We start from the raw sequence: 25,214 nt of genomic DNA, 5'->3' as shown, positions 1-25,214 counted from the left end.
TTTCTCAGTTTTTTACTGAGTGTTTGTGTCCAGAGTTCAGTGTTTGGACAGACAGAGATTTGTTATTATTTGTTATAATATGTATTTATTATTTATATGGCTGAAATGTAAGTTTATTTACCCAAATCAGCTTTGGGCTTTGTTTTACCAATTGCCTTATAATTTTGTACAGATGTTTTGCGAGAATGGGGTTTTGCAAATAAAGAGAGACGTTTTGAAAAGACACTTTGAAGCTGTATTATTTGTCTTAAAAGTTTAAGTCACTATTTCAAAGGCTACATTTATACACTATTAAAACATGGTATTTTTTATTGCAAGACTAAGGAATAATTTATTAAATCACAAGGTTTAGAAAAAAAGTAAACACACTGAGGTCCTTTTTGCTAGCAGTCCATTACTCAATAGCTTATACAGTAGCATGTGGTGTATTTTTACTGTAGTTTACAGTAAAATCCTGCAAATATACCTCTTGTGAAAAAGTGCAAATAAACAGTAATTAACTGCTAATCCTTTTATCAGTATTTTACTGTAAAGGTAGTAAAATAACAGCTTTATGCTGTATTTGCAAAAACAGTAGCAAACTGTAAATTTCAGCTACAGCAATATACTGTTAATTTTACAGTAACTTGCTGGCAACCCTGCTGCCAGTTCTTTACTGTTTTTTTACGGGAAAATGTTTAACAGTGTAGGTATGTAAGAATGTTGCACTTCCATAAATTATATTTTTATGATTATTTAATATCTATATAAGTTTACTATTACAGGATATCAATTTCTTTCTTTATTACAAGAGGAGTACTCTATTCATACAAATATCATACTATATCATGTTGATTTTCTGTCCAACAATGAATTAACAACAATGGTGATTTATCAGTATTCCAAATGTGTGTACACATACATATTATACGTTATTTCTTTGATGAAGAAACAACATGAAATAAACTATAGCAAGTACAACACATGAACAGTATGATATGAATATTGTCATTTGGGTCTACTACTGAAATTATGTAAGTTGTGCATTAGACTCAATAAGTGTAGCTTATGTGCATCTTATGTGTTATGTGTAGCTTAATGTGCTTTTGACAGCCAGTTGCGTCTCAGGAAATTTCAGTGTGAACGTAATGAATCCTGTTCTAGACTGTATGTCCTGATTTGTTGCATATTTTATTTGATATATGAAAAATAAGACATCAAAATATATATAAATATATTTTATTCTATTATTTTGTAATTGTCTTGAAAATCTGACACTATCTGGGCATTTTGTAGATCCATTTGTGATAGACATAAGTGAATCCTCGTATAATTTTCTCCAAATTATTGTACAAATTTACGAACCAAAAGCCTTTCGTCCAATCCGCTGCGGCAGAGATTCATTTATATGCATCTGTCAGGAATTTGAACCAATAAAGTATCAGTAGGCGTGGCCAACTCCTCCGCCCGGTTTGAAAGCTTCGTCGGCTTTTAGTCTGTTCACAGTAGAATGGCGGCCGCAGCCTGCGGTTATAGTGATTGTCCAAGTACTAATTCAGCGAAACCACACAAAGAACACCTGCGAAAAAGCCGGGACTCCCGTCGGAGACAAGCGGCCCTGTTATTTCTCAACAACATATCTTTGGACGGACGACCGGTTTTCAATCTAAGCAGCGGAATCGTTAGCCCCAGGGAAGCCGAGAACCGGTGTGTAGATGTCGGAGCGACAGCGGCGACGGGTCCCCCTCTGTCCACAACCAGCAGCTACGGAACCTTCACCCAAGTGTCATCCTCCATCAGCGGAGGAGCTGCTACCCCTTTCCCGTGGACTAACACCTGCCCTGCTCCTCTTCAATTTAATATAGGGAATAGCGACGTTTTCACGGAGGATGGAAGAGCAGATCCTTTGTCAGTACAGGGACCCCCGCTTTCACCGACCTCTGGACCGTTGAATCCCCTTTTAGGATCCAGCAAATCGCCCAGCCAGTTCCTGGGCTCTAACCCCTTGCCTGATCCCCGACAAAGGTGGGTCTTGTAATTACACGCCGGAATTTCGTAACGTCACGCAGGTTGCCAAACAATGAGACTACACATTTACTCCATGGCTGGGATAACATACATGCATTAATCTGTTTGTAACACGTGTATAGTAAATCTTTGAATGCAGGGATGATGCAGTCTTCCTTTGTACAGCTGTTATCTGCCGCAATGAATACTTATTGGTCTATTCTTGAACATTATAGCTCATATACTGTATGTTTCTTCTCAAAGCTTATAACGAATCTGGCTTGTGACGAGTGGTTAAGGGAAGTCCTAACTGTAGGTAGTATCGTTGTGACAAATGTTTGCACTCTATTTTTACACTGAAGCATTGTTATATACGGTGTATAGTACAAGCTGAGGGGAAAAAACGTACATTTATAAGTGAAAAGACCAACTTCCGCCTTTTTAAATGCAACTTTCATTTTCATCTTTGAAGGTGTTGTTTTGCAAGCATAAGCATGACAGCAAATATTTCTGCGACATGCAACCTATTATGATTCGCACGTTTAAAGGGATAGTTCACCCAAAAATGAAAATTCTCTCATCATTTACTCACCCCCATGTCATCCCAGATGTGTATGACTTTCTTTCTTCTGCTGAACACAAAGATTTTTAGAAGAATATTTCAGCTCTATAAGTCAATACAATGCAAGTGAATGAGCGGCCAGAAATTTGAAGGTCAAAAAAGCATATAAAGGCAGCATAAAAGTAATCCATATGACTCCACTGGTTTAATCCATATCTCCAAAACGATATGATAGGTGTGGGTGATAAGCGGATCAATATTTAAGTCTTTCTTTTTATTGTAAATATCCACTTTCACTTTCACATTCTTCTTTTGTTTTTTGCTGGTCGCATGTTTCGTGCATATTGCCACCTACTGGGTAGGGAGGAAATTTTATAGTAAAAAAGGACTTAAATGTTGATCTGTTTCTCACCCACACCTATTATATCGCTCCAAAAAAAGACATGGATTAAACCACTGGAATTTTATGGATTACTTTTATGCTGCCTTTATGTGTTTTTTGGACCTTTTAAATTTCTGGCCACCATTCACTTGCATTGTATGGACCTAAAGAGCTGAGACATTAGTTCAGCAGAAGAGATATTTGTGTTCAGCAGAAGAAAGAAAGTCATACACATCTGGAATTGCATGAGGGTGAGTAAATGAAGAGAGCATTTTCATTTTTGGATGAACTATCTCTTTAAGCTCTAGATTTTCACTTTAATACACACATTTAAAGACCTAAGCAAAGCAGTCTTGTCTGTGTTACCTCGGTGATAAAGTATAAATAAAGTAAATAAATCATAAAGAGTAATATAAAATGATTGACAGCTATCTGTTGTGTGAGTGACCTGCCCATCCCGGTTGCCTCATTCATTTGCCTATAAATTAACATTCATTGCATTTGTATCTGTAGCAACATGTGATGTGATTAGGGATGACCCATAGGGTTGCCAGAAGGTTTACAGATAACTGACAGCAGTTTTATTAAAGACACTGCTGAGTCAGTCTAACTAAGCTAATACCCCAAAGGCTGTCAACCAGTCACAGCAAGCTTTGTTTTTCCTGTAGGTGATGTTGCTCATATGAAGTGTGCCACACAATTTCCTGTTTGTCTTCTTTCACTCTCTCTATCTCTCCTTTCAACTCTCTACTCCTCTGTTCCCTCTCATCTCTTATGTAAGATCTGTTGATTGACTGATGTTGAACTGGGGAGTATGGCCATCACAGATGTGTTTGACTTTCTTTCTTCTCCAGAACACAAAGATTTTTAGAAGAATATCTCCATTCTGTTGGCCATGCAATGCAAGTAAATGGTGACCAAAACTTTGACTAACCAAAAGGCACATAAATGCAGCATAAAAGACCAAAATGTAACTCCTTTTTACTATTAATCTTGACATCAGCAGTCTCTTTGGTTATCATGATTTTAAGATAGATGGCACTAGGAAGTGTAATCGAGCTTGAAGTCATGATGTGCCTAGAGACTGCAATGGCAAGATGTAAAGTGAAAAAGGAGTTATATTTTAGTCTGTTCTCACCCAAAATGGATTGGATCGCTTCAGAAGACATGGATTAAACCACTGGAGTCATATGGATTACTTTTCTGATGCATTTATGTGCTTTATGGAGCTTCAAAATTTCTGTCACCATTCAATTGCATTATATGGACCTACAGAGCTGAGATATTCTTCTAAAAATCTTCGTTTGTGTTCAACAGAAGAAAGTCATACACATCTGGGATGGATTGAAGGTGAGTAAATGAAGAGAGAATTTTCATTTTTGGTGAATTATCTCTTTAAGTCTTAATTTATAGTCAAGGGCCAAAGGGATTTAGCCTTTAGCCCTGTAGTTTAGCCCTAGATTTTTTCCCCTCCAGTTTAATCCATCACTCAAAACGAGAAAGTCCTTGCATTCTAAAATAAGTGATATACAATAACTGTTATGACAGCAACTTATAATGAAGGTGGGTGGTTGACTCATAACATGTCCATGAGCTTTTTTTATTTAATCAAATTCAAGATTTTAGATTAATATTTATATGAATGTTTAAGTGAAAGGAAAATTGTATATTTTAGATTAAGGATTTTCAAACTCTTTGATGCCAAGGACCCCCAAATATCATGATCCCCTTCCTAAGATATAATATATAATATAATCGTCATTGTACTAAAGTCAAAATAAATGACACAAATATTATATGGAAAATATGTATTTTGTGTTAAGCTGACAGTGTATCTTTTTAGAATAATATAACATGTATAAATCTAAATATTTTAAATGTTCATTTAAAATTTATTTGTAGTCCATGGAAACCATAATAAAAGAACAATGTACTGTTTTATTGTACATTTTATACACTTTTTTTTTTCCTTTGAAATATTTAATTTTTTCTGTTTGTTTTTTTTAATCACCTTTTTGCATTCACTAGTTCATTAAATGGTCCATTGGTGTGATAAATGAACATAATAAATAAAATGACACAAAGGGAAAAATAAAGAAAGAGAAAAATAGTTTTAGATGAAGTATAGCATTTCACACCGCTGAACATGTCCAGTATTTCATGACATCGACATATTTACCTCTTTATGTTATTATGGTTTTGTCTCAGGACTCGTAACCTGTCTGGGTCCCCGGGGCCAAAGGTTTCCAAGAAGGTGCACTTCATCAAGAACATGAGACAGTATGATACGCGAGGTAGCAGGTGAGCCTCCGGGTGTGATATTGATCTGGAATCACTGATTTTTTTTTTCTCTCTTTGATTTAGTCTATTGGATGAGCAGTCTGTACGTTCACGATCAATGTTAGGGTGCTTAGATGTTCATATCAGCAATTTTGCCAATGGCATTCAGAAAGTTACAGATGATCCCTGCTAATTCTTAGAAGTATATTGGAAACAAGTCAAATAGAGTGAATAGAGTAAATGTATGCTTGGTTAGTGGATGCTGGACCGTTTCCTCAAGCAGTAAATTTCTTTGTTATATAACTGGAGTGAGCTTCTCACTAAGTGAAAATCTGCAGCTTCAGACAGACTCAGTGGTTCCCTTACTAACTTAATAACTGGCATAAGTACTCGCAGGGCTAACTCACTTAGATTTTCAGATAGACGAAGGGGGGATAGATGTGGCTGCGTACTCGGGGAGCAACTGGGTTGGATTAAATCAATCTTAAATGAAACATTAAATAGCAGTGGCATCTTCTGAAAATAGAACTGCACCTTCACAAATCCTTTAAAATGTAATGCAACTCTCTTACGTAAGATAAATGCCTCCATAAGTGCTCTTCGTCTTCCTTGATTTCATTCTCGCTAACTAATTTAGTTTCCTCCTCCAGTAAACTTCACATACTGTGCTCTCCTCCTTATTGTGTGCTACAAACACAATTGGCTCTCCTTGTCTTTCTGTGTTTTTTACTTTTGTACCCTTTATCAGTGAAGTACTCAAGATATGATCTTCTCGGGCCTGGGTAGCTCGGCAAGTAAAGACGCTGTCTACCACACCTTGAGTCGCAAGTTCGAATCCAGGGCGTGCTGAGTGACTTCAGTCAGGCTTCATAAGCTACCAATTGGCCTGGTTGCTAGGGTGGGTAGAGTTATGTTGGGTTAACCTCCTCGTGGTCGCTATAATGTGGTTCTCGCTCTCGGTGGGGCGCGTGGTGAGTTGTGCTTGGATGCCGCGGAGAATGGCGTGAGCTCCACACACGCTAGATTAAGATGCGCGGATTGACTGTCTCAGACGCAACTGAGATTCATCCTCCGCCACCCAGATTGAGGCGAGTCACTACACCACCATGAGGACTTCAAGCGCATTGGGAATTGTGCATGCCAATTTGAGGAGAAAAGATATGATCTTCTCTATAAGGCAAAACAGTTTTACCTCCTGCCTTCAGATTACATCATCAACCGTTAAATCGTGCCTTGACTCACATTTACGTTCGCTCCCAGTGAATGACATCAGCAGTGTGTAATGTGTGCACATCAACCCCATTGAGCACAAGCTGCTTACCTGTCATTTGTAAGGTCGTTAAACCCCCTGGATGTGTGACCGGGTTCATTGTAATCACAGTTTGGACTTGCGATCATGCCATTCACATTAGACTAATCTACTATGATATATTTTATTTAAAAAATAAAAAGCTGCTTACTGGTTTTAATTGACAATATTAGGACTTAGTTTTAATAGCCCATATAAGCAATATCACACAAGCAAGACTGCATGTACGAAATTGCTTTATACTTTATACAGATAGTTGGCACCCTGCCGCCCCCAAAATACAATTCTCACATTTACTCACCCTTATGTCATCCTAGATGTGTATGACTTTCTTCTTGCTGTAGGTCCATACAATGCGAGTAGTGACCAGAACTTTTGAAGGTCCAAAAAGCATATAAAGGCAGCATAAAAGTAATCCATATGACTGCATTGGTTAAATCCATGTCTTCAGATGATAGATGTGGGTGAAAAAAATATCAATATTTAAAGGTGTCATGAAGTGGTATTTTTTTAAATAATTGTATTATCTTCCCTAAGTTCAAGTGATAATGTTATCAAAGTTTTTTTTTTGCACCCAAACAGTCACAATTTAGTAATATATGATCATTTTCCACCCTGTTTTTGGCCCTCTGTCTGAAACGCTCTATTTTGTCCTGAACGCCTCCTTAAAACTTCAGCATAAATGCCCACTGTTATGATTGGCTAACATCATGCAGCCCCTCAAATTCAGAAAACTCAATCAGAAGAGAATGTACACACCCTTCAGTGTTATAAATCATCCAACACCTTGCATCTGAATATATCAAACTGTTAATCTCAAGCACAACTGTTAACACTCAGCACCATAAACTATCAAATAGTCATAACATTTTAAATATTCATGAATGAAATGGTTTACTTATGTTTTTGAAGTGTTTTTAACAGCCCCATCCTTCAATAACAGTTCCTTTGCAAAGCTGGAATCGTATTATGACGGTTCACAAACAATCAACACTGACATGAGCCAAAAAAAAGGAAAACATCATTGTCCAAACCACGGTGAAATTACACACGCACATACTGAAGGTGCATTGAGGCACACATCGCCGGAAACACACCGAAACAGTCAAAGACGTCCATCGTCAAAGACGTTCTATGTTTATATACACCAACAATTAAAAATAGCGCAGATGGGCGAAAGAACGTGTCCATGATGCATTTGTGCTCAAAGGAACGCAGTCAGCAGCTGAATGAAAGAGAATTGCTTCTCCCTTTCAGAGTTGTAACTTGACACTGCGTCTTTTAAAAGCGGTGAGATACATGACAGCAGTCAAAGAGTCTGTATAGTTCATGTTTATATACAAAATAATTAATAACAGTCACAGTCTTAGTTGTTATGTTAGGAATAGTTAGCCATGGAAGGCCTGCTCTCTTTACTTGAACTGCGCGCCAGTGGACGGGGCCAAGGGTGCGATGGCGCATGTTGTGGGATGTATAAATACAAATGAGCAATGTGTCATGACGTCACGAACAGACAGATTTCAAAACCAGACGTTTTAGCAGGGTGTCAATTATAAATGCTCTTTTTAGACTAGGGAGGAAGTTTTGAGTTCTGAAATGTACAGCTTGTTGTTATAGTACAGTTACCTCTTATATGTCTAAATATCAAGGAGAATTTGATACTCCATTTCATGACCCCTTTAAGTCCTTTTTTACTATAAATTCTCCTCCCTGCCCAGTAGGTGGTGATATGCACAAATAATGTGAATTGCCAAAAACAACAAAAGAAGAAGAATGTAAAAGTAGAGAATTATGGCAAAAAAGGATTTAAATATTGATCTTATTGAATATTGAATTATTTCTGGAGGATCTAAATGGATTGATCTTGTCACCAACTTCAGTCCAGTACATAAGATCTCTCATTTGTGTTTTTGTTTTGTTTTGCATGCTGTTGTGACCCATATGTGTACTTGTGTTATGCAAACATGCGTGGCTGGTGCACACTGTAGTTATGTGCTGGTTTGATGTCAACGTGTGTGGTTCAGCACCTGACTGATGTTGTCTTTTCTGTGTGCACTTGCCATCTGTGTCCTGCAGGGTTGTGCTGATCTGTGCCAAGAGATCCCTGTGTGCTGCTTTCTCTGTATTGCCCTATGGAGAGAGCTATCACATCAGGTACAGAGCCACCACAGTCAGCCAAACATTCATTACATATCATGCAAATCCATACACAAGATGGACAAATCAACTGTTCAGTATTGAGCTTGGACTATTAAAAATAAAAAGATTAGAGGATTTGTAATGGTAAATGCATCGACGGATTTTCCACAAAGCTGGATTTCTAGTGATCAAACTTGCACTGATTTTCTTGGGCTTTAGTTCATCTCACAATGTGTTTAATGGAAGCTTTAGGTCTACTTTATTTGTGTACATAAATTATATGTGTAATCCATTGTTCAGCTTTGTGCCGGCTTATTAGGTGAGTAATAAAAACTTGTCACTGTAATGAGATTTTGGTTTACTAGTCGAAAGATCACAGTGATTTGTCCACCTGTCATACACAGGGCAATCTCATCATTTATAGAAATAAGGATAAATAACAATCTTTATTTCTAGTCAGTGTGACTTGCGTCATTTTTAAAACAATGATTCTGTATGACAAACACTAAGGGGCTGTTCAAACAGAACACATTCTTGTGTCCGTCTCTGATGTTTAAAATTGTTTTTCTATGTAAACGTGCTAAATAGGCAACTTTGAATGTTGCGATGCGTCTCTCTGTTTTTCCAGTGGCGTTAAGATGAGCGTCGTGTTTTTATGATTGTGTCAAGTTGAAAACAGTTGAACTTTTCCAAACGCCCCACGAGACACCTGGGTTTTGGTTCATTCCGCTGTGCTGCGTCTAGCTGTTTATGAACACAAGAAGGCGTCCTGTGACCGAACGTGTCCTTGCACTAAACTATCGAAACGAGCAATCCAGATGGAGAACAACAAACATTTTAAGTATTAGTTGGAAGAAAAATTAGTTCAGGCTCAACTTGTGTAGTTGTTGGCTGTCATAACTCGTAGTTAATGATATCAACCTTACTCAACTTGGGTCATCACTTCATGTTATCAAACCACTCGCGTGAGGCACTGTCAAAAGGTCAATGCGACTCCGTAATGAATCGGCACTATGGAGCCACATGTTTTATTTAGCAATTTGTACAAATTTAGTATGCTAAGCATCACATTATCTGCTAAAAACATACACCAATGCGAGTGAAAGCACTGGAGACCTGAAAACATAAAGCTTCTGTAAAGAAAAGGGCTCAACAGGCTGGTTCCAGAAGTAAAAATCCCATTAATGTTTTCCATAGATTAACTGATTTTCAACGATAACTCACAAACCTGTAAAGACAGACCTACCTTGAGCTCCGAGGTTGTTCATCAATGGTATATGCTGTTATTGAAGCCTGAGCAACCACTGAGCACTTTGATGATTGTAATTGCCTATTTTCTGTTTCTGGTCTTGAGACGCAATGTAAAACTAACTGAAATGAGCGATTCAGACGGAGAACAACAACCATTTAAGTGTTATTTGGAGTAAAAATGTATTTCATGCTCAACTTGTGCAGTTGTTGGCTGCAGTTGAAGTAGTTAATAATATCAACGTAACTAACCTCAGACCATTGCTTCATGCCATCTACATACTCAGGTGAGGCACTGAAAAAAAAACAAAAAAACGGTCATCTCGACACTGTGAAGTATTGGCACTATAGAGTCACGTGTTTTTTGATAACTTCTACAAATGTAATACTTTACTTGCTAAGAATAAAGGCTGATGCGGGTGAAAACACTGGAGACCGGAAATTGAAAACTTCTGCGTTCAGGAAAAAGGTGGATATATTCCCATAGTTTTTTATTCAATGACATCATTCACAATGCTTCATGGGATTGAAGTCCGTGCCCTCATGAAAGACAGTAAGTACACAGTCTTGTACCTTTTTCTTTTTGTCCATTTTTCAAATATTTTATTGGCTCAAAACAAAGTTTTTGATGTTGTGATTCACCTCGGAGCTGGTTGGTTTGGTTCATGGCTTACAACAGTTTTATGAAGGATTTTATGAAAAGTCAATGGGAAAAATTCTTGCCGGAACATAGACGACTGAATAAGTGGGTGGGCACTGTTGTGCTCTATTGTGGAACACTTCTTCGTTCAGGAAAAAGGTGGATAGAACAAAACGCAGATGTCTCGAGAGCTTTTAAAAGTTGATGTTCTTTGTAACCTGAAATGGTAGCGCTTCTGTACGTGACACTGAAAAGCAACATTCAAAGACATCCATATAGCACAGGTTTACAAGGGTCATTCACACCGAACACATGTTTGCGTCAGTTTATATTAAACTTTAATAAAATGGCTTATTTACAAACACGCCAGTCCACAGACAGTCAACTGCAGCCTAATATTGGTGTATTAATAGACTTCTTAGGGGTGACATTTAAATCAGGCAAACAGCAACAAGACGTAGGAGTCTTTATCTCAATATTGAATGGAAGAGATTATGTAAGCGGAGCAAAATGTTGTTAAATTTTGACTATTAATGATTTATATACCTACTGTAGTGACTCAAAACTAGAAGCCCAGAGACAGAGGCACTCTTCTGGTGGGGGAGGAGATATGGTCCCTGGGCTGGAGGGAGTGGAGGTGGACTTTGGAAAGGTAAGATGAGATCTTCCTCAGAGAAGAGGGAGCAAAAGTTGTACTTATGTACCTTAGAAACCTTCCTAGTTGTTTGCTTTTTTATAGAGGTATGTGTTATCCCAATTTTCTGTTTTTAAAGCATGATTGTGAAACATGCAGTACCAGGTCACTGTGTGCGTGTTTTCACAATGTATTTGTTTGTGTTTACACTTATAGCCCTGTCTCTCTCTCTCTCTCTCTCTCTCTCTCTCTCTCTCTCTCTCTCTCTGATTGATGTTGTGGATGTTTATGTGTTGCAGACAGTATCATACGCCCGCTTCCTTCTCCCAACTAATGCCTTGGTCAGGCAAAAGAGCAGTGGCCCATCTGATCCCAGTACAGCCCAGACCCCCATGTCTCGAAACCGCATCAACACCCAGAAGAGCTTCACCCCCTCACGTATCAACAGCACCATTGGGCAAGACGCTGGTGTGTTAACTAGTCTCATAATTCCATACACACCTTACCTACTTATTACTTTATTTTTTATATACAGTATGTTCATTTGATACTTTTATACAAAGCAATTAATTATATCATTGTGTGTGTTCCCTGGGAATCAAGCCCATGACCTTGTTGTTCATAGTGCCATGCTTTACCAATTCAACTACAGGAACTACTTCTGTACATTTGACATGTCAGTGTATTTGTGTGCATCGACATACCTTGCAAGCTACTCTTGGTACACCTGTATGTTTAATGTTGTTTGTAACTCTTGGTAGGTGTGGATGAGCTTTCAGACTATGACCCCAACTTACTGAGTGACCCCCAGTGGCCTTGTGGGAAGCATAAACGGGTCTTGATATTTGCGTCCTATGTGGTAAGATCCCTGCTTGTGCAGTATTAACCAAAACTCTAACCTCATGCATGCCCATGAAAATGCTTTGGAAGGACATCTGCTTTGCAGTACAACATTTTAGTGTTTCTGAACTACTTAGTAATCTTTGAACCCAGCTTATGACCTACATCAGATATCATCAGCATGTCATATGATAGGCCTGTTTGGCTTAGTGGTCTAACAGCTAAAGGCAAGAGGCATGATATCTTATATCATAAATCACAACTGATTAGACTTTAGGGGTTAAAGTAAGCAAAGCAAATTTGAATGCTGTGTGCCCTCATGAATTTCAGTCACCACAAAAAAATGTCATATGTTATTTTATGGCATCTGCAATAAGAGTTTCCTTGTGTCCTCCAGACAACAGTTATTGAATATGTGAAACCATCTGACTTGAAGAAGGACATGAACGAGACATTCAAGGAGAAGTTTCCACACATAAAACTGACCCTTAGCAAGATTAGAAGGTAAAGTCATTTTAATGGAAGAGAATAGAGTTAGTATTATGAAACATTTATTTGGGTGAATTAAAGTAAATTAGAATGTGCTTTAAATGAATAGTTTACCCAAAAATGAAAATTCTCTCATCATTTACTCACCCTCATGCCGTCCCAGATGGATAACTTACTTTCTTCTGCTGAACACAATGGTTTTTTAAGAATATTTCAGCTCTGTAGGTCCTCACAATGCAAGTGAATGGGTACCAACATTTTAAATGTTCAAAAAGCATATAAAGGCAGCATTAAAGTAATCCATCTGACTCCAGTGCTTAAATCCATGTCTTCAGAAGTGATTTGATAGCAGTTGGTAAGAAACTATTCATATTTAAAAGGGTCATGACATATTTAACACACAACTCTTCACATTTCATCTGAATGTATCAAACTGTTCACTCAAGCACAGCATAAATGATCAAACAGTCATGACATTTAAAACATTTGTGAATAAAATTGGATACTTACGGTTTTTTGTCAAGTAGTCCAATTTAAACTGCCCCATCTTTCAATAAGAGTTCCTTTGCAAAGCTTGAATCATATTTTAACTGTTTCACAAGCAATCCATGCTGAAGTCTTCTGAATACGCATACATTATTCAATCCACAGTGATGTTGGGTGCTTCAACAGGCCAAAGCAGAGATATGCTGGCCTTCACATCTTACATTTTCCCAGTGTGTTTACACACAGAATGGCATGTGGTTCCAGTCAGTGGCAGCAGTAGAATGAGACGCGTTTTTAAAAGTTGTGGTTGTACCGCTCTTAAAATGTGGTGCACATCGCCGGAAATGCATCGAAATGATCAAAGACGTCCATCGAGTGCAAATTTACAAAAGACCAATAATTAAAAATAGCACAGATGGGTGCAAAAACGGTCCATGAAACACAATAGGGGATCCTTTTAGAGTTATAACTTGACGTTGTGTCTTTTAAAAGCGGTTGAAGCCGTGCACATTTATGTCGAAAAACATTTAAATCCAGAAAGGCACATGAAAGTGTCCTGTATAAGTCCCCTTTGGATGAGTTTTCCATGACAGGCCAATCTCTCTCCTCTTCACCTGTGTGACTGACTCAGCACCAGTGTTTTCCAAGGGGCAATGACGAAAAAATAGGCATTGATGTCTTGCTGAAGAGGCAGTCATATGCAGATGTATTTGGTCTTTGTGACATCACAAGTTCCACAAATTCCAAACTAGCCATTTTTGCAGCTTGGTTTAAATAAATTCTCTTTTTATATTAAGAAGGAAGTTTTCAGTTCTGAAACGTACATTATGTTTTTATTGTACAATGACCTCTTATATGTCAAAAGAGCAAGGACAATTTTATTCCTCATGTCATGACCCCTTTAAGTCCTTTTTTACTATAAATTCTCCTCCTGCCCAGTAGGTGACAATATGCACAAAAAATGTGAATCGCTAAAAATAAAAGAATGTGAAAGTGAAGATTTATAGTGAAATATTACTTAAAAATGTATCTGTTTTTCACCCATACTTATCATATTGCTTCTGAAGACATGGATTTAATGACTGGAGTTTAATGGATTGCTTTTATGTGGCCTTTATGTGATTTGTTTTTTTCTGCTTCTAAGTTTTGGTCTGCTTCTAAGTTTTGGTCACCATTAGGGCTGAAACGATTAGTCGACATTATCGACAGTGACAATAAAAACTAATTCGACAATTTTAGTTGTCGAATAGTCGTTTGATCTAATTTAAAGTAACATGAGATCACATTAAACTCTAATGATGACGTGTGAGAGCAGCACTGCAGTTCGTACCTGACTGAGGAGAGGAAGAAAACACAGCTCACAGTCCAGATGCACTCCAAACCTTCCAAACAGCTTCAGGTGTAGATCACAAAATTTGAGGGAATTATAATGTAAAAATATAAAATAAGTAAATACAGAAGCACTCTTGTTGTGGAATAAGTGGAGTTGCCGCTCCACTGAAGCAAAACTTGCGTGTCGAGTGTCTTTAAAGGAAACACCCCAGCATTACATTTAAATGCAGTTATACTTAATGCGTTATAACTTTATTAAAGTTCAAATAATATAGAAGCAGATCATGTAAATAACTACAAACTCTGAAACTGGCATTTCTCTGTGCGGTCAGCGCCTCATCTATAAGTTGCATGAATGTCCCGATCTAAGGGGGAGGGATTGAAACTGCACTCTGTCACAGGGACGCTCATCCCTCCAGCACGCACGCTTAATGCAGCTAGATTATAACATGATGGCTCATGACTTATTGAATCATAATATATGTGTCTCTGTGCATTTCTTATCATGAAGAAAATTGGCAATACACAGCTTTATTAATAAGAGAGAGTTCGTTTTTTTGTGAGTTAAAGATGGATTGAAGTGAACAGAAAGGTGAGAGAGGGTATTCTTCGCCCCATTATACACTACAACAAAAAAAACGGTTTTAATTATTATTATTTTTTTTTTTTGGCTTGTTTTCCAATATAAATATCTAAAAATCCTTTAAAAAAATATGCATTCACCTGAGAAGCAGCATATAAGATATTTAGACTTGCTTTTAGAGAATAGATCTTGAATATAAGTATATTTTGTCTTTACTGCACTCGCGGAAATATAACCAAGTAAAAAAAAAATACAAAATACACTTATATTTAAGATACATTCTCTTAAAGCAAGTCTAAATATCTTAAATGTTGCTTCTCAAGTAAATGTATCTTGTTTTAAGGATTTTTTAGACCATTTTAAATGGAAAACAAGATAAAAACACTTGATAGGATTTTTTTGCAGTGAATTTCTTTACTGAATTAAACGTAATAAAGTATTTTTTTCCCCCTTTAATTCAGTGAATGTCATTTAGAGGTATTTTTAAAAGATGATTTGTCCTCTTTATTGTTAGTAAGCACATTTAATACAACCTTTTAAGTCGGGCACAAGCTGAATAATCGGTTATGATTATAGAGCTAATGATTAATCGCTGCAATAATATTCGAATAATCATTCTAATAATCGTTAGATTAATCGGTTATCAAAATAATTGTTAGTTGCAGCCCTAGTCACCATTCACTTGTATTGTCTGGACCTACAGAGCTGAAATATTCTCCTAAAAGTTTTTGTTTGTGTTCAGCTGAAGAAAGAAAGTCGTACACATCTGGGATGGCAATGAGGGTGTAAATGTTGAGAGAATTGTAATTTTTTGGGTGAACTATTCCTTTCAAATTTTTTGCTTGAATGTTGGAAATTGTTCCCAATGATCTCTTTCTTCCCTTTAACGTGCATGTTACAGTTTGAAAAGGGAGATGCGATCGGTGAGTGAAGAGTGTGGCCTACAGCCAGTTACCATAGCAATGGCCTATGTTTACTTTGAGAAGCTGGTTCTGCAGGGACGACTGAACAAGCACAACAGAAAGCTGGTGTCTGCTGCCTGCGTTTTACTGGCTGCCAAGATTAGCAGTGATCTCAAGAAACAAGAAGTCAAGCAACTGATTGATGTAAGTAGTGGGGCATGTTTCGGTTAACGTATAGCAGATACATGGAACTACCATGTTTTTTTTTGGACAAATACCATGAAAATACCATGTTTTTGGTATTCTTTGAAGAATACATTGAAGTACTATTAATATACTATGGTGTATAAATATGGTGAACATTTTGTACCATGATATATTATATATCAAAGTGCTGAGTAATGTAATCCTCATTGTCTTAATATATTTCACTGTACTTATCGCGTAATTAGTTGACCTTAGATTTTTGAAGGCAATCGGTTTGCATGCTTTTTCTAAGTAAAAACACTCATTCGGCTCAAGTAAAATTAACTTAATTATTTAAGTATAGTTAACTAGTTACAAGTAAACTTAACTCATCTGTGAATAAAGTATATATATTTTTTATTTATTTAAATTGAGTTATAGCACATCTTTATAAGGGAAATCTCTTTAGTACTTCTTAGTGCACATAACTTTGCACTTTTGTAAAGTACAATTGATTAGAGAAGAATGACCTAAAATTATAAGGCTCCAAGTTCACCAGAGGTAACACTAATCACCCTAATAGTGACTTTACACAAATCACAACTATCAAACAGCTACAACAAAACAACAACAATAGTCATAAGAATTAAAACTAAATACATTTTTAATAACAATTATTATATTTCTACATAAGTTCCCTTGTTTTGACCAAACATACTGTACATAATTCAAACGCAAGGGCTTATGGGTATCCCACACAGCCGCAATTTTGTACTTGATAATGTTGAGTTGGTAGTACTCGAAGCCAACATTTAAAGAGCATATATATATTTGAGTTATGATTCCAAAATGTGACATTCCAAGTAATGTTTAATCAGGACCACTTAAATGTTTTTATTAATGAAACCTTTAGGGTTTAGAGAGTAATGGTAACTTAATTAAAACTATTAAGAATAGTATAAAAAATTAAGCTTAAATTGAGTAAACTTTTTTTTAGATTTAAATTGAGTATTTTAAGTGTAATTCTGCTGCTTAATGAATTAACTTACCTGGACTGATTTCAAAACATATCTATCATGTCTTAGGCATACATATTTTAAAATTATTTATGAACTGACTTTCTCTCTTTCTTTCTCTACCCTTTCCTTCTGAATTTCATTCTACCTGACACTGAGCAGAGGTTGGAGGAGCGCTTCCGAATAAATAGCAAAGAGTTGATTTCCCTAGAGTTTGCTGTTCTGGTTGCCATGGAGATGGCACTGTACCTCCCCGACAGCAAGGTCATGCCTCACTATCGCAGACTGGTACAGCAGGTCTAAACTTGAGTGGACCCTCATGAGGTGCCCTTAGAGCACAGAGATGTGATTCTGAGCTGAGGTGATTCTGGAAGTTTTTTTGTATTATTTATCAATTCAACAAATCCCAGATTATTAGTTTTCTCACTGCTATGTCTAGTGGTCTCAGAACACTTGTTTACTTCTTCATGAAACTGACTGTATAAATCATACAGGTGTTTAGAGAGAGGCTTACTTCAAGCACTGAGTTTGGGTGAACTGATAGTTCAAGATTGTGTCATTATTTAATAACCCTCATGTTGTCCCAAATCTGGCTTCTAATGTGGAACATTGAAAGGAGATTTTAGGGAGAATGTTAGCCTCAGTCATTATTCACTTTCATTGTATAGGAAAAAAAAAAATGCAATGAAAGGGAATGGTGATTGAGGATGTTATTCTGCCTAATATCTACTTTTGTGTTCCATAGAAGAAAGTCATATGGTTTATGAACAACATAATGGTGAGTAAATGATGACAGAATTTTTTAACCTTTTAAGTTTTTATACCATGTAATTTTTTTTAATACAGCAAACATTTGTCAAACGTTAATTTTTCAAATATTTTTTAAGCGTTGTATTGATGCATTATTTATGTAATATGTTATTTATGGATGACATTAGTTTTATTACATATTATAACTTATGGAAACGGAATGTTATATTTTTTATGACTCTTGAATGGTTATTTTTTATGGCTTGAGTGGCGATTTGGGGTATGTGTGGCATTCCGATGTGTATCCATCCAGGCACTCTATGTTAGAGATGACATTTAACAGGCACATTAATCGTGCTCCTGTGGTTGTGCTTATTGTTTTTCTCCCAGTTGTTTAACATTTGCCAACTATAGACTGTGATTTCACAGTGGAATGAGTGGATTAAGGTGGAATGTTAAGGAGGTTTTTTAGGTACTGTTGAAATTGTGAGTGCCATTTTCAGCTGTTTGTCAAATGTTTAGAGAAACTGAACTGTTTACCAGTTGTCTTCATTATAGATGCAAGTGTTTTCAATGTCTTGAATCTCGAAAGTTTATAATTTTAAGACTTTATTTATGCACAACTGTGCCAATTACAGTAATGAAATGTGTTTAATTTGTACGGCCCTATTGTGTACTATATATCTTTATGTGCAAAGTGGATTAAGCACGTGTTGCAAACTGTAGATTTGACAAATTACTCCACATGTATATTCTGCTGTTTGTTCACAGAGGATCACCTCCATGACAATGAACAGTTAGTCTGTTTTTGTGTTGTGCAGTGTTGAATATGAGCTAACATGTATGAATCTTTCTAGTTGGTGTTCATACAATGTTGTCTTATCTTTTTCTCTAAAATCCTGCAATCCTTAGGAGTGTTCTGTGTTTACTCTGAACCTGGACAGTATCATATTATGGAGCATTACTAATTAATCAATCACTATGCAACATTTATTTTTTACATCTGATTTCAGCAGCATAATTTGATTTATGACTATCAGCCATTTCACTCCTGGAGAAGCTGTTGACTAATTTGCCTGTTTATTTTTTGGTAGCTGAAGCACACAACTACCATCTAGTGGTGGTCTTTTAAATGTGATGGATCTGATTCTGTGTGTTGCATTTGCTCCTTTGCTCATATTTTAGATTGCAAATTATCAGCTGTGAGAGGATAATTGAATCAGAGAGAATTATGGGTAATCACACTTCATTTTTCCTTGGTATAAATCTTCACAAATGAAGTGCCTTTTCTATTACATTTGTAATGCTGCTATACCATTTTCCACATCACCACTTTAATCACTTTGAACATTTTACTTAACAGCTTAATATGAATTTTGGTGTAGATGAGGATGGAAAACTTTGATGTATTGAAATACATTTACCCCTGTGATACTTCCATGGAAGCCTTTGAAGATCTAGAACGGTAGAAGCACTGTGAGAGAATCCTGTGAAATTCTGCATGATTACTTTTTTTTGTGGGTGTGTTTGCGTCTCTAAATCTCTTCCAAATAACTTTGTTTTTTTTTTTTAAGTATGTCCTGTTGTAACAATATGTCAGAGACTTGTGTGTTAGTTTGCACAGAGTCCTATCTTTTGTGCTGTGTAGATGCTGTGATTTTGTCATATATTCTTCGGACTTTATATTTATAAAAATGTTTATAATTGTTCTTTGTGTCATGAAAGATTGTCACACTTTATACACCAAAAAGTGATTTACATGTCGATTCAAGTCTCTTTATTTGGAGAAGGCTTCCACAGCATACAAAGAAAACTAATTAAAGGTGTGCCACTAGCAGCACCAAACATAATTGCAATAATAATGACAGTTTCCTGAACCTAGGTAATCCCGCCCAAAACTAGTCAACGTCTGGCTCAGCCAATGTGGCATGTCGAGCCACTCAAACAAACACAGTGCCACAGTGTTTACACTCTTTGGGGAAATAAACCTATGACTGGCTTACTTATAGTTGTCTCTACACATTAAACTGGGCGGCAGAAGTATTTTAACATAAATTTACACCACCTTAAACATGAAAGTTAGTTTGACAACATGACATTATGGAAGCTCTAGGGTAACAAAGAAGATGATGGAGGAAGCTCAAATGGAGAGTTTCCTAATCCAAACTCATGTCCTCCTCGTCATCTTTCTTGTCTTCCTCTGGGTCTGACTTGCCTTCGCCTTCCATGGCCTTTGCGAATGCTTCCACATCTATAAAAAAAAAAAAAAAAAAAAAAGACATGCATAGAAAAATCCTTTTATCCTATCTAACTATCTAGTATAGTCTTTTCTTTTTTTAGAACCTTGGTTATATAGACCAGGGCTTTTCAAGAGCAGCATTTAGATTAAACTGAAATAGCAATAGTGTCAAATTTGTAAAATAGTTTTTTACTTTTTTCTTTCCCTGAAATTTTCCACGCACCCACTTGCGGCCCCCTGGGGGTCCCCAGACCCCAGTTTGAAAACCACTATAGACAACAACACATAAATCTCCACAGTCGAGGTGTTTAAGGAGTACATCACCCCAAGTTTTGTCCTTTTAAGGTCATTCTGAATGAACTACTGATTTAGAAGGATGCTGGAAAAACAGAAACGTATATCTGCATGTGAGAGAATATAAAGTGTGTTTAGGTAATGTTTTGGCTGGAATGATCCAGATCGGTGTGTTTACAGATAAAGTACACTGACCTCCTTTATTGGCCGCATCTACAGCTTCTTCGGGCAATCCAAACTGATTCATCAGAGGCCCCAACTGCCCTGATGCAAGTGCACTGCTGAACATACTCATGGCCTACACAAAAGAGCAAGCGTGATGAACATTTTTAGATGTAAAACTATAATTCAATTTAAACACATTTTACACATCAAAAAATTACACAAAAAATCATACAGCTTATGTAACGGCACCACATCCACAAGCGTGGACATTGTATTTTTGCTTTGCTATATGCAAATATATATATATAAATTGTGCTTGTATTTTAGGGGCTACTAATTACAAATCAAAAGAATGGAATGGAAAATGCACAAAGCAGTCACACTCAGGTCTCAAGAGGTTACAAAAGAAAACAAGTGCAGATTTCCTAACAAATTTCACTTGTGCTTGGAACAGAGTTCACTAAACATGCAATAGTCAAACCTGCTGAAACTGTGGTGAGGTAAGAGTGTTTTGGAGTTCTTCTGTGCTTTGAGGGAGGGATTCTCCGGATGGGAGGTATGGCAGCAGCCTCTGCTGGACTTCTGAGTTAGCAAGAATTGGTGCCATGATCTCGGGGGTTAAAACACTTGCGAGGTCCACTGCACAAAAAGATGGCATTTCAGCAACATTAACTCAAGCCCAATTTGTATACACAAATAGCTTAAAGGGATAGTTTACTCAAAAATGAAAATTCTGTCATCATTTACTCACCCCTATGTTGTTTCAAACCTGTATGACTTTTTTCCGTGGAACACAAAAGGAGAGCCTCAGTCACTATTCACATTTATTGTATGGAAAAAAGACGCAACGAAAGTGAATGGTGACTGAGGATGTCATTTTACGTAACTTCTTTTTGTGTTGTATGGAATAAAGAAAGTAATAGGAGTTTGGAACAACATAAGGGTGAGTAAATGATGACAGAATTTTCATTTTTGGGTGAACCATCCCTTTAAAGGCTAAATAAAACATACAAGGAACACCTTACCTCCTTGCCCTGTTGCAGGCACATTCATTGTTGCCAGGATGCCCTGCAGGTCACTCAGCTGGATGGGCTGGGTTGGGCTGGTGGCCCCAGCAGAGCCAGCAGGGCCTGCAGGTGTGGTGGCTGTGGGTGAGGCTGCAACTGTTGCAGATGGGGTTGTGGGTGTGGTCGGAACCTGGGAGGAGCCCAGCCGTATGGTGGCTGAGTTGGATGACGGAGTGACAGCAGTGGACTGACTACGAGAGCTAATGATAAATAAAAAAGAAAATCCTTAATTTCTCATCTCATTCAATACGATGTCCCATATCCAAACACGTAGGTTATTACTGGGTAGTACCTAGAAGACGAGCTGCTGGTAGCTGGAACTCCACTTCCCAACAGGCTGGCCAGGCCTGGTCCTGCCAGAGCTCCCAGACCCCCTACAGATAGGATAAATGCTAAAAATTTTACTCTGATAATTAAATTTTTTTTTTTTTACTTTTATGGACTTCAGGTTTACCCAAGAGCATATTTAGAAAGTAGATTATTTATTTGCATTCTGATTACCATAAATATAAATAAAACAGGATCTCACCTAGTCCACCAAGTCCAGTTGGTCCAATTAGCTGCAACAGTTGGTTGTGACTCATATTACCAAGAAGACTCTGAAGGCCACCTTCTCCTGTAGGACAATGTTAAAGTGGCAGTAGTGATACAGAGAGATTTCAAATGTGCCAAAAAAAGATGAGCCCTAATTCTCAATACATGAAACTGTCCTCCTTTTTTTTAAATCTCCTTTCCTACATTAGTGCGAATTTATGTGATGGCTAAAGGAATGAAAGCTAAATGGAATTTTTTCTTATTTAGTCAGTCTGCTAGGGAACCAGTGTAGTGGACAATGAAACTTTGTGAACACCTCCAAGAGCAGACAGCTCATGACTACTACCGCTTCCACTCCCTAGGGCACCAGGCACTGGTGGGTTGTTGAGGTATTCATTCACTTTCCTGCAGTATTCCTCATCTTTATCTGTCTTAGGCTCCTGAAAGGTACAGGATGGGATATCAGATATATTTTAGATGATGTGGTTTAATTTACTATGTTCACATTTTGCATCTGCAAATTCAGAAGCAGAAGGTTCTAGGTTAACAAATGAACAGACTAAACATGTCATACCTGCAACCAAAAGAAGAGCCTTTTGGAGCCAGCTTTAAATTTAAGCACAAACACACGGCCAGTGGTGCATTGATTAACCTTTTTGAATTCACAGTCATCAGGGAAAATGATCAAGTCCTTTAAAAAAATGACAATATCAACATTTAAAAACACATTTTTAAACATCAACATTACAATAAAAGGGAGAACTGTTTGCTTTGGACCTCAACTGTGGTCTAAAAAATGACATGACCCATGAAATGTATTTGGTCCTTAAAGGGATAGTTCAGCCAAAAATTAAAATTCTCTCATCATTTACTAACCCTCACGCCATCCCAGATGTGTGTATTTTTTCTTCTGCAGAACACAAACAAAGATGTTTAGAAGAATATCTCATCTTTATAGATCCATACAATGCAAGTGAATGGTGGCCAGAACTTTGAAGCTCCAAAAAGAACATTGGCAGCATAAAAGTAATCCATACTACATCAGTGGTTAAATCCATATCTTTAAAAGCGATATGATAGGTGTGGGTGAGAAAAAGATTAATATTTATGTCCTTTTTTACTATAAATCTTCACTTTCACTTTCACATTCTTCTTTTGTTTTTGGCAATTCGTATTCTTTGTGCATATCGCCACCTACTGGGCGGGGAGGAGAATTTATAGTACAAAAGGACTTAATAATGATCTGTTTCTCACCCACACCTATCATATCGCTTCTGAAGACATGATTTTAACCACTAGAGTCATATAAATTACTTTTATGCTGCTTTTTGGACCTTCAAAGTTCTGAACACTATTCACTTGCATTTTATGGACCTACAGAGCTGAGATATTCTTCTAGTGTTCTGCAAAAGAAAGAAAGTCATACACATCTGGTATTGCATGAGGGTAAGTGAATTATGAGAGAATTTAAATTATCGCTTCAAGATTGGGAAACAACACAATACAGACCTAACAATATACCCAAATAGTCAGTGAGCATGGCTTGCATGCAATACTGTATAGATCATCACTCAAAACAGAGACAGCTATGTTTATTTGAGCCAATACTAACATCCTCCACATTGCCAGTGGATCTGTCCTTCCAACAGAAGTGAATGAGGGAGTCATCTGTCTGCTGGATGTACACAAGTCCTTTGCGCTTATCTGGGGTCACAGTGCTGCCCTTCAGGGTCATTTTCCCAGCTCTGAACTCAACCAGGTACTTGCTCGATGAGCCCCGGGATCCAGACACCAAGCTAGGGAATAGTGCGCCAGACGACATCTGCAGGGACAAAGAAAACATACAGTAAAATATATTGATACTAGGTCAGAAGATTGCAGTACTTCAGTAGCGAAAATGCAGAACAAATATATTTATGATAGTGGTATTTAATACCATGTTACTTCAGTTTTACTGGAGTACTTCAGTTTGTTTGTTTTTTGGTAGGAACTATGGTAAATTGGTAGCACTTTACGAAAAGGTTGTATATGCTAAGATTAGGTAACTACATTAATGAAACTACACTTATTAATCTTAGTTCATGTTCATTTCAAAATATACTAACAATAATACATTGCATTCTTTAACACTGGTTAAAGCATTATGTACATAATCAATGGACATTTATAAATTAACATTAACCAGGATTATTGAATGCTGTTAAAAATATTGCTCATTGTTAGTTCATGATACCAAATGTATTAACTAATGTTAACAAATAGAACTTTATCGTATAAATCTATAATTAACAGGAGGTTAATCTGGCATGTGCAATACAGTGCAGTAGTGAAAGTAGTATCAACCCGGCTGGCTTCATGGCAGTGATTTGCTGTGGAAATGGATAATAATTAACCATAGACTTTACACATAGTCACCACAGTGGCAAAGACAAAAGGTCAGCATCCTTATTACAGAGCATCACTTTCAGCCAAGCTTGGATAAGCCGCCCAGCCAGTGATGCATCGGTCTGCTGCCTACTTCAATGTCTTAAATGAAAGGCACAGATCACACCGAGGTATCTTCATCAATAAGTCATTATAAAAAAGTTAGTTATTGATCTATCTTTGTTAAATCAGGCACTATCAGATCAGTAGCTAAACCCGAAGCTAACACTGCTAGCATTTAATAAACACCATTTAAAACATAAAAGACTCATGCCTAAAAAGGCTGACCTCTTCATTACGGGACTAAAAATGCAGTATTGACGACTTAGTCTGATGGTTGTGGAATATGACAAGTATAAAACTTACATTTCTCTCTATTTCTAGTCAGATTCTGTGAATTCACTATTTGGTGTCGACCACCCACTATGACCAGAAAGAGGCGGGACTTGCGTTCGATTGGTGGAGGGTCATTCCCCTTTCGCTCTGATTGGTGGTTGTACATGTCAATTAGCTATTTAAAGCCCACACTATGAACGTGAGTCATCATGACAGAACGAAGTGAACAGGAACCTTTTTACTAGAGCTGTGAGATGAAATGTTGCGGTCTTAAAAGAGGACGTTTCACTTAACATTGCTTATGGATCAAATCACTCGATGCTGCTGGGCAAATAACTATTACCAGTCTACATATTGAGTGTATTTAGCTAGAAAACGTAGGTAGAGGAAT

General features: G+C 37.1%; 2 protein-coding genes across 5 annotated transcripts; one reads left to right on the top strand and one right to left on the bottom strand.

Moving 5' to 3' along the window:
- Window positions 1-1,266: 1,266 nt before the first annotated feature.
- On the top strand, window positions 1,267-19,523 carry LOC127420253 (CDK5 and ABL1 enzyme substrate 2-like). Of its 3 annotated transcripts, XM_051662330.1 has the most exons (9): window positions 1,267-2,004; window positions 5,139-5,231; window positions 8,596-8,673; window positions 11,102-11,198; window positions 11,480-11,648; window positions 11,942-12,039; window positions 12,418-12,524; window positions 15,812-16,016; window positions 17,177-19,523. In XM_051662330.1, exons 1-9 carry the CDS (start codon window positions 1,490-1,492, stop codon window positions 17,315-17,317), a joined length of 1,503 nt encoding a protein of 500 aa, XP_051518290.1. In that variant the 5' UTR covers window positions 1,267-1,489; the 3' UTR covers window positions 17,318-19,523. The 3 variants fall into 3 exon arrangements, with proteins under 3 accessions (XP_051518290.1, XP_051518292.1, XP_051518291.1); XM_051662332.1 differs by lacking the exon at window positions 5,139-5,231; XM_051662331.1 differs by lacking the exon at window positions 8,596-8,673.
- LOC127420254 (proteasomal ubiquitin receptor ADRM1-like) lies at window positions 19,516-24,930 on the bottom strand. 2 transcript variants are annotated; one of them, XM_051662335.1, is made up of 10 exons: window positions 24,854-24,930; window positions 23,676-23,885; window positions 22,638-22,754; window positions 22,380-22,503; window positions 22,059-22,145; window positions 21,822-21,903; window positions 21,488-21,729; window positions 20,944-21,101; window positions 20,493-20,595; window positions 19,516-20,015 (listed from the first exon to the last, which is right to left on the bottom strand). In XM_051662335.1, exons 2-10 carry the CDS (start codon window positions 23,883-23,885, stop codon window positions 19,921-19,923), a joined length of 1,218 nt encoding a protein of 405 aa, XP_051518295.1. In that variant the 5' UTR covers window positions 24,854-24,930; the 3' UTR covers window positions 19,516-19,920. The 2 variants fall into 2 exon arrangements, with proteins under 2 accessions (XP_051518295.1, XP_051518293.1); XM_051662333.1 differs by lacking the exon at window positions 19,516-20,015 and having other exon boundaries at window positions 20,023-20,595.
- Between the last annotated feature and the right edge of the window lie 284 nt (window positions 24,931-25,214).

This window comes from Myxocyprinus asiaticus, chromosome 29, assembly GCF_019703515.2.
Source record: "Myxocyprinus asiaticus isolate MX2 ecotype Aquarium Trade chromosome 29, UBuf_Myxa_2, whole genome shotgun sequence".
In the NCBI taxonomy this organism is placed as follows: Eukaryota; Metazoa; Chordata; class Actinopteri; order Cypriniformes; family Catostomidae; genus Myxocyprinus; species Myxocyprinus asiaticus.
This window is presented reverse-complemented; position numbering and strand designations above follow the sequence as displayed.